This window comes from Anguilla anguilla, chromosome 3 (genome assembly GCF_013347855.1).
Source record: "Anguilla anguilla isolate fAngAng1 chromosome 3, fAngAng1.pri, whole genome shotgun sequence".
In the NCBI taxonomy this organism is placed as follows: Eukaryota; Metazoa; Chordata; class Actinopteri; order Anguilliformes; family Anguillidae; genus Anguilla; species Anguilla anguilla.
In genome coordinates, this window is record NC_049203.1 from 1,604,184 (window position 1) to 1,617,457 (window position 13,274).

Here is a 13,274-nt window from a genome sequence, read left to right on the forward strand (position 1 = left end):
CTTGCTGTGTCGCTGTGGTGGGGCTTCTGTGCTGCTGAAGTGCACAGGTGACCTGCTACCTGTGTGGATGTGAAACTGTGCTGTGCTCTGCAGCTGCTTCCTCCTCACCAGCCCTTCCTGTACTAACCTGGGTTCCATGGCAACAGCAGGCCAATGGCGTGAGGCCCCGCCCCTGACCCGCCTGCCTGTCGTTAGAGCATGGCGGTGGTTATTTCTGCGGCTCTGGGAGGCGGCGCCGGATTGGCTCGTTGGCTCTGGCTTTAGGTCTCGGCCAGGTTATTTTGGTAAACAAATTCCCTCTCTCCCCTCTGACTGGTCTTTTTTCTCTCCTCTCTTCCTCTCAGTCCCTCTTCCTCTCTCTCCACCCCTCTCTTTCTCTCTCCCTCTCCCACTCGGTATGATCCTGTCCTTTCTTCTCCTCTGTTGTACCTGTCCACCACTTTGCTGAGCCCCAGGTGAACAGTAAGGATGCTAGCTTTGCTAACCCCAGAGGTGAACAGTAAGGATGCTAGCTTCGCTAACGCACAGGTGAACAGTAAGGATGCTAGCTTCACTAACCCCAGTGGTGAACAGTAAGGATGCTAGCTTCACTAACCCCAGTGGTGAACAGTAAGGATGCTGGCTTCACTAACCCCAGTGGTGAACAGTAAGGATGCTAGCTTTGCTAACCCCAGTGGTGAACAGTAAGGATGCTAGCTTTGCTAACCCCAGTGGTGAACAGTAAGGATGCTAGCTTTGCTAACCCCAGTGGTGAACAGTAAGGATGCTAGCTTTGCTAACCCCAGTGGTGAACAGTAAGGATGCTAGCTTTGCTAACCCCAGTGGTGAACAGTAAGGATGCTAGCTTTGCTAACCCCAGTGGTGAACAGTAAGGATGCTAGCTTTGCTAACCCCAGTGGTGAACAGTAAGGATGCTAGCTTTGCTAACCCCAGAGGTGAACAGTAAGGATGCTAGCTTCGCTAACGCACAGATGAACAGTAAGGATGCTAGCTTTGCTAACCCCAGTGGTGAACAGTAAGGATGCTAGCTTTGCTAACCCCAGTGGTGAACAGTAAGGATGCTAGCTTTGCTAACCCCAGTGGTGAACAGTAAGGATGCTAGCTTTGCTAACCCCAGTGGTGAACAGTAAGGATGCTAGCTTTGCTAACCCCAGTGGTGAACAGTAAGGATGCTAGCTTTGCTAACCCCAGTGGTGAACAGTAAGGATGCTAGCTTTGCTAACCCCAGTGGTGAACAGTAAGGATGCTAGCTTTGCTAACCCCTGAATGATTTAGTTTCGTGAGGAAAACTGAATCAGCCCAGAGAGGGAAAGGTGAATCGTTTTTCAGGGGCGGTCCGTTTCAGGGACAGACGGTAAAGGCTTGCGGCTGTAACAGCGATACGAGCCGCGCGCCGCTCTGGAAGGGGTTTTTCCACCGAAGGCACTTAGTGCCGAAACGTCCACTGAGCAGCAAGCCACGGGGTTCTGTTTTTACACTCTGCAGACCGTACTGATTTGGGCGGAGAGACCGAAGGGTTCACGGGGGGAGACGCCGTAACGTTGGCCTGGAGCCCCAGAGCCGCCGGGGCCTGTAAGGGCCTGGAGCTTTTCAGGCGGTGCAGAGCCTCCTGTTTCTGCAGAGGGACACCGTGCAGCTTCCTCTTTTCAGTGCATATCAGAGCAAGAGCTCGGGAGCGGGAGAAGCACCGCCGAAAAATATCACAAATGGAAAACTGAGTTTCAGTGACCCGGCACTGAAGAGGTTGTTGATGTTGTTTTAGAGTTCAGTGGTTAGACGGGGGAGCTAGGGGATCTCCTAGAATCGAAAAACAGTTTTTCGCACATCCCGTCTTCGGCGGTGGGAAAAAAAAAAACCCCTCTGCAAAGAGAAAGTAGGACCCACGGCTTATCTTTTTATAAGATATCATATATTTATTTAGTTAATTAAGACTGTTTTATAGTAGATTGTATATGTATATGTGCACTGTTGGGCTGGGAGAAATGGCATTTTGTTCTAATTTATGAGAGTACTGAGGAATGACAAATAAAGAAATCTTGAATCTCTTGAAACAGCAGTGTCCTACCTCTGCATTAGAGAAACAGTCTGTTTCTGTGTTTTAAATATTTTCTAATGAAGGGGTATCGCGGGAGCAGAGAGTAGCAGGACCCACTTTCTCTGATCCCCCAGAATCACACAGACTGACAGAGTGCTCATGCAAATGCCCCTGCTCTGTTTACTGTGTAGTGTTCAGCTGCTCTGTTTACTGTGTACAGTGTTCAGCTGCACTGTTTACTGTGTAGTGTTCAGCTGCTCTGTTTACTGTGTACAGTGTTCAGCTGCACTGCTCTGTTTACTGTGTAGTGTTCAGTTGCTCTGTTTACTGTGTACAGTGTTCAGCTGCACTGCTCTGTTTACTGTGTAGTGTTCAGCTGCTCTGTTTACTGTGTTCAGTGTTCAGCTGCTCTGTTTACTGTGTTCAGTGTTCAGCTGCTCTGTTTACTGTGTTCAGTGTTCAGCTGCTCTGTTCACTGTGTACAGTGTTCAGCTGCTCTGTTCACTGTGTACAGTGTTCAGCTCTGTTTACTGTGTAGTGTTCAGCTGCTTTCTTTACTGTGTACAGTGTTCAGCTGCACTGCTCTCTTTACTGTGTACAGTGTTCAGCTGCACTGCTGTTGCTAACCGGTCCCCTGTACTGTCATAAAGCTCAAACGAACAGTTGTCAGCAGTTGCTTGCAGTTGTCGTGCGTGTTTTCCGTGTTTGTTTGCTATTTCCACATGTGTGGAAGAGTGAGGTGATTGGCAGACTTGTGTGTGGAAGGTGCGTTTTGATTGGCTGAGGACAGGCGGCGGGGGCGGAGACAGCTCTGTGTCTCTCGGCAGCCTGCAGGCTGGGTGGGGCGCAGAGACCGGTGTGTGAAAGAGCGCGGTGATGAGTATCGCCTTTCACTCCACAGGCATGCTGGGAGGAAGTGATGTCACAGGCCACAGGGGTGACAGACTGGGGTCCGTGCATGGTGCGTGCTCGGTTTGTGCACGGTGTGTGTGTGGTGCGTGCGTGGTGTGTGTGTGTGAGCATGCGCATGCTATACGTGCTGTGCGTGCGGTGTGTGTGTGAGCGTGAGCGTGTGTGTGTGGTGTGTATGTAGTGCATGCGCGGTGTGTGTGCAGTGTGTGTGTGCTGTGCGTGCGGTGTGTGTGTGTGTGAGCGTGTGTGTGGTGCGTGCGTGCTGTGTGTGTGTGTGGTGCATGCGCAGTGTGTGTGTGTGCAGTGTGTGTGTGTGTGTGAGCGTGCACGCGATGCGTGCGCGATGTGTGTGTGTACCGTGTGTGTGAGCGTGCGCGCGGTGTGTGTGCGCTTCGCTCCGCTCGTTGCTGTTGTTCGTCCCCCCGCCGTATCGCAGCGATCTGTCATCCCCGCCTGGCGCTTTATTTAGGCCTTTAAGATGGCAGCCGTTAAAAAGGAGACAGAGGTTATAAAAATAGGCCGGTGTTCAGCTCTGCGTCGCGTCACGTTAATGCCCTCCCCACGGGGCGGGGGGGGGGGGTGGCGGGGACGCACATTTCACCCGCGCCTCTCCCATCGTTCGCAAGGACAGCTTTTCATAACAGAGCCCCCCGGCCGTCCGTCTGCCTGACGGACAGGCCGGGATGGCCCTCTTTCACCCACGTCCCGTCACCCAAAATGCCACCGCAGCCCTGAGCTCACATTAATCTTCTCCAGCCACAAACCTGCTCTCAGGTTCAGATGAACAACACTCCTTGACAGGTACTTGCGCGCACTGGCAGGTAGTTGGGCAAAAATCATGATTTGCAAGTTGTGGTCTCTCTCTCTCCCTCTCCTCCTTTCTTTCTGTCTCTCTTTCTCGCCCCCTCTCTTCATCTCTCTTAGCTCCTCTCTTCCTCTTCCCTCTCTCTCCCTCTCTTCTCTTCTCTCCCTCTCTCCCTCCCCCCCTCTCTCTTCCTTTCTCTTCCTCTCCCCATCCCTTTTTCTCTCAGTCTCTGTCTCTTTCTCTCTGTCTGTTAAAGGCCTACCATGCTATGCACCATGTTTTTTATGTCTAACCCCCCCTCCCTCCCTCCCCCCTTTTCTCTCAACAGCAAACAGCCAACGCAGGAGGCCTGAGGGAGAGCGTGTGCAGAGGGGCCGCTGAGGCTTCTGGGTAAAACAGAAAGCGTCCCTTTTTGTGAGCAAACTCCTTGGTTTCTGCTGGTACTGAGCAAACTGGAAACAGCTGGAGGACGGCAGCAGCGTTTCTGGCTAAACACCGAGGACCCGTGGCTGGCGATGCCTCTGGTGAGTGGCTGCAGGTTTGAGTGGCTGGGGCTCGGCCGCCCGTCCGTGTGGATGTCTTCACTGACCTCCTCAGTGTCAGTGTCCCGCACAGAAACCTTCCTGTGGACAAACTGTCTGTGAGACGGGCCGGGGTGCGCACTGACGGAGGCTGCAGAGACAACGTGTGCCACAGCCAGCGTGAAAATATTTCACATTTAAAGCATCGCAGCAACTGAGGAACACAACCCTGTTTAAAAAACGTCCTTTAGACACACAGTCTGCTCTAGCATCACCCAGGCAAGGGAGGATTTCAGTCGGCTAGGCATTTCATCACTCACTAGCCCCCCCTGCTGGTTGACCGGGCTCCCGCAGATCTGATCTGTTGAGCTGCACCTGAAGCGTCTTCCCCTGACTCGTGTCTGTGCCGCGGTCTGAAATCGCACTGGAAAGTGCTTGCTAGCTCACACTCTCCCGAATTGATAGCAGAGGCTGCAGCAATGAGCTGGGGGAAAAGGGGGGGGGGGGGGGGGGCGGCGGTGGAGCATTAAAAAAGCCACTTTGTCCCCCATCAGCCTTCTGGTCGATTTATACAGAAACATTAACGCTGAAAAATGAATTTCTCTTGCATCAGGGTGCGGTTTGTGGCCGTTTCATTGTTTAGAGTGAAAAGCAGGAGATCTGACGGAGAGCCAAGGCTGGCTGTGGCACATCCGTGTCGGTGGAGGCTAACGTGTTGAAACCTGCAGCCCCCGTCTCCACTCGCTGCGCGCGGTCGTTCTGCGGCTTGCGGGACGCGCTAAGCGATGCCTGGCCGTGGGCGTACGCTGCGAACACCGTGCACGCGAAACAGAGTTCGGCTGCACCTGACAGGCAGGAGGCGAAGACATTCCACTGTTTGTGATTCGTTGGCACGTGTGCAAAGGCGTTGAATCCTGTCAGTAGCTTTGCCCTACAAATCAGGCAGTTCTCATGAAGACCTCCCTTCTTTCACATGCGCAGTGTATCATTCGTCTGATACAGAGGCACCCTAAAAGAAATTATATTTTTTAAATATTTAATTTCAGTAGATGACAACAGATAAAATAAGCAATTTTCCTGTTCAGTGGGGTTAAGTGTGTGTGTTCAGTGGGCTTGAGTATGTGTGATTAGTGGGGTTACGTGTGTGTGTGTGTGTGTTCAGTGGGCTTGAGTATCTGTGTTCAGTGGGGTTGAGTATCTGTGTTCAGTGGGGTTGAGTATCTGTGTTCAGTGGGGTTGAGTATCTGTGTTCAGTGGGCTTGAGTATCTGTGTTTATTGGGGTTGAGTATCTGTCTTCAGTGGGGTTGAGTATCTGTGATCTGTGTTCATTGGGGTTCATGTTGTCTATGGGTTTCCCTCCTGTCAGCCCAGCATCACTGGGATGGACCCTCCTTTTGGGGATGCCTTTGAGAACTACTCCTTCACTGACCAGGCACTGACCAGCACGGACCTGTTGGCAAGCAGCTCAGACCCCGACTTCATGTACGAGCTGGTGAGTGTGGCGCCCCCTGCTGGGCAGAGACAGGGACGGTCCTGGGGCTCACCCAGCACCCGATGAGCTCACAGAGCGCTCCTGGGCCCGCTGTTCCTGGGGCATTGTGACCTGGAGAGGGCTACCTTGAGCAGGAACGAGCAGTGATCCACCCCAATCAGAGCCGGGCTCCATTACAGCTGTGCTCCCGCTCCTCAACGTCAACGTCTGACCTGGCAACCTCCGCCAAAACCCGTCAGATTAAAAACCGCATCGAGTTCCAGAAATCTGCTGATGACGGCGGTTCACTACACTCCTGTCAATCACGCAGGGAGGTTGTGGTCTAATATCTGGGCTCTAATCAGCCATTGGCTGAAAATCCTGTCATTCATACTAATATCATCCAGTCAGCAGAAAGGTTTTGCCTTTTACCTCCATTTATATTCAAATTTTCCATTGTTTGTTTATTTGAATGTTTTATAACTTTGAGTTACCAGGCGTGCTTCTTGTGCTGCACACATCCCCAGGTGCACTGCAGGTTAAAATATTCCCTATAAAGAGCATTTTCACCTGTGATACCTGTAAAGAGCACCTGTATGTTCTGTGTGCCCCTGTCACCACAGAGGAACCCTTCCCTGCCATGAAAAATTGCCATCATTTTTATTTGATCTGATTTCATCTTGATTTGATTTGATAGAATCCCCTTCCCCCTCACTCCCCAGGAGAATTGAAAAACTGCACAAAAAAAAACGTGATCGATTGAAGAGCGCTAAAAACAACGCGGACTGGCTGCTTTGGTTTGTGGTGTCAGTTCTCTCAGGGTAAGCAAAGTGGAAAGTTCTGAATGAGTTTTTGAGGACAAATGTGGAAGAGTCGCTCTTAAAATGAAACCCAAAGTCAAAGTCAACCGGAGGGAGCAGTAATTATACCATTAACTTTAAGCATTTGTTTTCTGCAGTGTGTTCTCAAGTTCACCCCAGACATTTGGCCAGAATGTTTTTGTCAGCCTCAGCACTCCTGTGGTTCTGAGGGAAGATGTGGTTCTGTCGGCCTGTTATGCCGATTGGTGATTGGCCGGTGTGGGTAAAGCCGAGTGTTCTGATTGGCCCCTGGTTTCCCGCCGCAGGACAGGGAGGTGAGCTGCGCGCAGAGCCCCCGGGACGAGATCCTCCTGGCGGGGGACTGCAAGGAGATGGAGAACATGGAGCACCTGACGGAGCTCCTGGACAGCGACCCCACCTACAGCTCCACCTTCGAGCAGTGGGACTCGTACTGGGAGGACCTGACGCGCTACACCCGGCTGACCAGCTGCGACATCTGGGGCACCAAGGAGGTGGACTTCCTGGGGCTGGACGACTTCTCCAGCCCCTACCAGGACGAGGAGGTGATCGGTCAGACGCCCACGCTGGCGCAGCTCAACTGCGAGGACTCGCAGCCCGTCAGCGAGGCGCTCTACCACCCCGACCTGCTGCTGGGGCAGAAGGCCCACCCCGCCCTGCCCCCCGCCCCCGGCAAGAAGGGCCCCGGCCGGCAGCCCACCCCCAGCTGCTCCTCGGCGAGGAGCCCGCTGCCGGACTTTGCCGAAAGCGCGCAGAAGGCCACCTGGCCCATCGCCTCCAGCACGGAGACCATGTCCAAGGCGCAGCCGCTGGGGGTGAAGGTCACCGTCCCGCCCCCCGACGGCAAGGACTACGTGCGCAAGGCCAAGGTCCGCATCGGCGCCCAGCGCCGGCCCACCGTGGCCGACCCCGCCCCCGCCCCCGCCCCCATGAACATCACCGTCAGCGCCGCCTTCCCCGAGGGCGCGGGGGCCGCCAAACCGGCCGCCGTCGTTCCCGCCCCCTTCCCCCCCGGCCCCGCCCCCTTTGTACCTGGCCCCGCCCCCTCCTGCGGCCTGCCTCTGAAGGGGGCGGAGTCGCCGAAGCCGGAACCCGCCCCCGTGCAGGGGGGCGCTGCGGCCCCCCCCCGCCGACCCCCAGCTCCTCCCCGTGGCGGGGGGCAGCCAGGGCCCCGCGGCCGACGCCTCGCGGGACAAGGAGGAGGAGCACAACTACTCCCTGTTCCTGACGCAGGGCAAGCTGGCCGCCTGCGCCGAGCCGGAGCCGCAGGACGAGGGCGCCGCCGAGCCCGACGACGAGGACCACGACGAGGGCTTCGGCAGCGAGCACGAGCTGTCCGAGAACGAGGAGGAGGAGGAGGAGGAGGAGGAAGAGGAGGAGGAGGACGAGGAAGAGGAGGACGAGGACGAAGATGAGGAAGAGGACTATGAGGACGACAAGGACGATGACATGAGCGACAGTTTCTCCGAAGCAGGTAGGGCAGGAGTCTCCTCACTTCCTGTTCCTGTGTTGCTTTTGTTGTGTCTGTAGTTTTACTGAAATGGTTTGCATGGGACTCTAGGCTGAAATGGCTTAAATTGAGATGTTGGCTGAAATGGCTTAAATGGAGATGTTGGCTGAAATGGCTTAAATGGAGATGTTGGCTGAAATGGCTTAAATGGAGCTCTTGGCTGAAATGGCTTAAATGGAGATGTTGGCTGGGGAATTTCTCAGGATCGTTAGACTGTGTCGAGCCGCATCCCACAGTGCACTGCACTCTGGACCCCCGCGGGGCGGCTCATAATGAGCCTCAGCGTTGTGTTAAAGAGAAAAGGGTAACTGATTATCGATTATCAGAAAATTGAGTGATATCACTTGCTGCTGTACCGTTAGGCTTTGGGTATAAGCTGGAGAGGAGGAGCAAGGGACTGCTTTTGTTCTGTCTCCTCATGCTTTTAAGGGTAAGAGCTTGGAGCAGGGCTTTATCTGTCTGGAATATCTATGCAACGTTTGCTTTAAAAGTTTTGATTCATTAAATATTTGAGGTGCACTGAAAATGTCTGGAGGCTACCCAAGGGTGGGATGTTTACTTTATAAAGGAAGTGTGTTTTTTTTTAAATGCCCGTCTGAGCACGGAGGTTAAATTTAGAGGAAGTGTGTGTGTGAAGCAGAGTCGTTTCAGTCCAGGGAACAGTGGAGAGGTTGAGTGGGTCTGGCCTCCTCCTCTGTGCAGGGGGGCGATGGGGGAGTGTGTACAGCATACAGGTGTGTAGTGTGTACAGGTGTAGAGTATTACAGGTGTAGAGTGTGTACAGGATACAGGTGTAGAGTATTACAGGTGTAGAGTGTGTACAGGATACAGGTGTAGAGTATTACAGGTGTAGAGTGTGTACAGGATACAGGTGTAGAGTATTACAGGTGTAGAGTGTGTACAGGATACAGGTGTAGAGTATTACAGGTGTAGAGTGTGTACAGGATACAGGTGTAGAGTATTACAGATGTAGAGTGTGTACAGGATACAGGTGTAGAGTATTACAGGTGTAGAGTAGGTACAGGATACAGGTGTAGAGTATTACAGGTGTAGAGTGTGTACAGGGTACAGGTGTAGAGTATTACAGGTGTAGAGTGTGTACAGGATACAGGTGTAGAGTATTACTGGTGTAGAGTGTGTACAGGATACAGGTGTAGAGTAGGTACAGGATACAGGTGTAGAGTATTACAGGTGTAGAGTGTGTACAGGATACAGGTGTAGAGTATTACAGGTGTAGAGTGTGTACAGGATACAGGTGTAGAGTATTACAGGTGTAGAGTGTGTACAGGATACAGGTGTAGAGTATTACAGGTGTAGAGTGTGTACAGGATACAGGTGTAGAGTATTACAGGTGTAGAGTAGGTACAGGATACAGGTGTAGAGTATTACAGGTGTAGAGTGTGTACAGGGTACAGGTGTAGAGTATTACAGGTGTAGAGTGTGTACAGGATACAGGTGTAGAGTATTACTGGTGTAGAGTGTGTACAGGATACAGGTGTAGAGTAGGTACAGGATACAGGTGTAGAGTATTACAGGTGTAGAGTGTGTACAGGATACAGGTGTAGAGTGTGTACAGGGTACAGGTGTAGAGTGTGTACAGGATACAGGTGTAGAGTATTACAGGTGTAGAGTGTGTACAGGATACAGGTGTAGAGTATTACAGGTGTAGAGTAGGTACAGGATACAGGTGTAGAGTATTACAGGTGTAGAGTGTGTACAGGATACAGGTGTAGAGTATTACAGGTGTAGAGTGTGTACAGGGTACAGGTGTAGAGTGTGTACAGGGTACAGGTGTAGAGTGTGTACAGGATACAGGTGTAGAGTATTACAGGTGTAGAGTGTGTACAGGATACAGGTGTAGAGTATTACAGGTGTAGAGTGTGTACAGTAGTCAGGTGTACAGTGTTAGTGTCAGTGGCTGCTCCTGCAGAAGGGGATGTGTTAAGGTGCTCAGTAAGTGTTCAGTAGCAGGTGTGAGAGGCAGAGGCTCCTGTTTGCTATTCTGTGTGATCCTGGGCTGCTGGCTGACAGCTGCCACCGTGCGCCAGTTACTGTCTGCGTGATCATGAGAGTGACACACACACACACACACACACAGCTTCAAACACACTCTCACATAAACACACACACACACAGTGACTATGGACGGCCATCACCAAACAATTCAGCTCCCTTCAATGGAGAAACACTGAAGAGCTCCCCTGTCATTAGTGACATGAAACAGTATCTGCTCGTCTGTCCTGTTTGTGCACCTTGTTTGCTTCTTGCTAACGATACAGAATCAATGGCCTTTCTAATTTAAAATCCAAATGTGCGCTGCAGCAGGACTGCGTATTAAAGCACAAAAGAGACTTTCAGAGCTGGGAACAAAAGTCTTTTGTGGACTGTGTTAGCAAGATGAGCTGTGCTTTAATGGACCTGATCAGTGTGTGTAAGGAGACACCTCATTCATGCATGCATGTCCCTTCCTGAGGACGCACACGTAGCGCACACGTGAGTGGCATCCGTGCCCACCGCGTGACTCGCTGTGACTCCCTGTGAGGCCCTGTGACTCACTGTGGGTCCCTGGGGTCGGGACTGGTGCTGTGAGACCGGATGTTACAAGCTGGGGGAAGCAATTTTGTCTGTGTCCACGTGTGTGTGCATGTGTGTGTGTGTGTGTGTGTGTGTGTGTGCGTGTACGGAATATACAGTACGGCAGTGTGTGTGTGTGCGTGCTTGTCATTCTGAGCAACACATGCATATCTCTCTCCCTCTCTCTCTCTCTCCCTTTCTTGATCTCTCTCCCTCCCTCTCTCTTTCTCTCTCCCCCTCTCTCTCTTCCCGTCTCCCCCTCCCTCCCCCTCTCCCCCTTCCCTCTCCCCCCCTTTCTCCTCCCCCCCCCCCCCCCCCTCTCAGGGTGTGATAATGACGCCGTGGAGGAGGTGAAGGGTCTGATAGTGGGCTCCTCTCGGAGGAGGAGGAAGAGGCGCTACTTTTGGGAGTACAGCGAGCAGCTCACCCCGTCCAAACAGGAGCGCGTCCTCAAGCCCTCAGAGTGGGACCGGGAGACGCTGCCTAGCAACCTGTACCAGAAAAACGGCCTACACCACGGTGAGCCTGTTACACACACACACACACACACCACGGTGAGCCTGTCACACACACACACACACACACACACACCACGGTGAGCCTGTTACACACACACACACACACTCACTCACACACACACCACGGTGAGCCTGTTACACACACACACACACACACACTCACTCACACACACACCACGGTGAGCCTGTTACACACACACACACACACACTCACTCACACACACACACCACGGTGAGCCTGTCACACACACACACACACACACCACGGTGAGCCTGTTACACACACACACACACTCACTCACACACACACACCACGGTGAGCCTGTTACACACACACACACACACACACACACCACGGTGAGCCTGTTACACACACACACACTCACTCACACACACACACCACGGTGAGCCTGTTACACACACACACACACACACTCACTCACACACACACACCACGGTGAGCCTGTCACACACACACACACACACACACCACGGTGAGCCTGTTACACACACACACACACACACTCACTCACACACACACACCACGGTGAGCCTGTTACACACACACACACACACACACCACGGTGAGCCTGTTACACACACACACACACACTCACTCACACACACACACCACGGTGAGCCTGTCACACACACACACACCACGGTGAGCCTGTTACACACACACACACTTACTCACACACACACACCATGGTGAGCCTGTTACACACACACACACACACACACCACGGTGAGCCTGTTACACACACACACACACTCACACACACACACCACGGTGAGCCTGTTACACACACACTCACACACACACTCACTCACACACACACACGCACACCACGGTGAGCCTGTTACACACACACACACACACTCACACACACTCACACACTCACACACACTCACACACTCACACACACACACACACACACACACACACACACACACACACACACACACAGGGTTTCATGCTGCTGTGGGTCCCTCGTTGCGCTGCACAGGGAAGCACGCGGTGAAGAAGTCTCGGCGTACAGACGTGGAGGACCTCACCCCGAACCCCCGGAAGCTTCTGCAGATCGGCAACGAGCTGCGTAAACTGAACAAGGTGATCAGCGACCTGACGCCCGTCAGCGAGCTGCCCCTGACCGCCAGGCCCCGCTCCCGCAAGGAGAAGAACAAACTGGCCTCCAGGTACACAGCTGTCCTCTGATAAACTCACCTGCACTCATTAACACACCTGTGCTCTTATTAACACACCTGTCCTCTGATAGACTCACCTGTGCTCACACCTGTGCTCTGATAAACACACCTGTGCTCACACCTGTACTCCCATTAACACACCTGTGCTCTTATTAACACACCTGTGCTCTGATAAACTCACCTGTGCTCTGGGGAAGCTATCTGGTCCGTAGCATGAACTGAGAATGTTCTGACAGTGAGCTCTTTATTTTCAGACGTTTGACTTTCCATTGTTATACAGGACTGTTTACATATAAAAAGAATAGTGTAAAGTGCATGCGTGTGTGTGTGTGCGTGCGTGCACATGCGTGTGTGTGTGCGTGCGTGCACTCGTGCGTGTGCGCGTGTGTTTGTCCATCTGTCCAGCGTCCCCTCTTCCTCTGTGTTTTTTATCCCTCAGAAGCATTCCAGTAAAAGCAGCTCCTTTATAGTCACTGTTTACAGTCATCTGTGTTCAGTTAGACCCACTCATTCCGTCTCTCCCCCAACGCCCTGTTCTCTCCCAACACCCCCGTCTCTCCACAGGGCCTGCCGACTGAAGAAGAAGGCTCAGTACGAGGCCAACAAGGTCAAGCTCTGGGGCCTGAACACGGAGTACGGTGAGCGCACTGAACGCCGCGCACAGACGCTCGCTGGGCTGCTTGCCTGTCTGCGGCTGAACATTCGTTCCGCCGATCTCCTGCCTGTCCCGAGGTCGTCACTCAGAGTGAGCGGGAAAGAATGTTAAAACACGGATCTCAGTCGTCCTAAGATTTCATTTTCAGCTTTTGTTTAGAAGTAAACGAGTCCTGAAGAGCTGCTTAGCTGACCTGTGAGGCGTAGCTCTTTGGCGTAAATCCT

At 52.8% G+C, this 13,274-nt stretch overlaps 1 protein-coding gene across 1 annotated transcript in view; it reads left to right on the top strand.

The window, feature by feature from the left end:
- Nucleotides 1–13,274, top strand: part of LOC118222990 (CREB3 regulatory factor-like) — a 28,569-nt gene that overhangs the window by 6,307 nt on the left and 8,988 nt on the right. Inside the window, 7 exon segments of the mRNA XM_035409020.1 lie at nucleotides 4,081–4,276; nucleotides 5,641–5,766; nucleotides 6,872–7,593; nucleotides 7,595–8,058; nucleotides 10,993–11,187; nucleotides 12,197–12,386; nucleotides 12,960–13,033. Coding sequence (XP_035264911.1) covers nucleotides 4,268–4,276; nucleotides 5,641–5,766; nucleotides 6,872–7,593; nucleotides 7,595–8,058; nucleotides 10,993–11,187; nucleotides 12,197–12,386; nucleotides 12,960–13,033 — 1,780 coding nt within the window. The 5' untranslated portion in view covers nucleotides 4,081–4,267.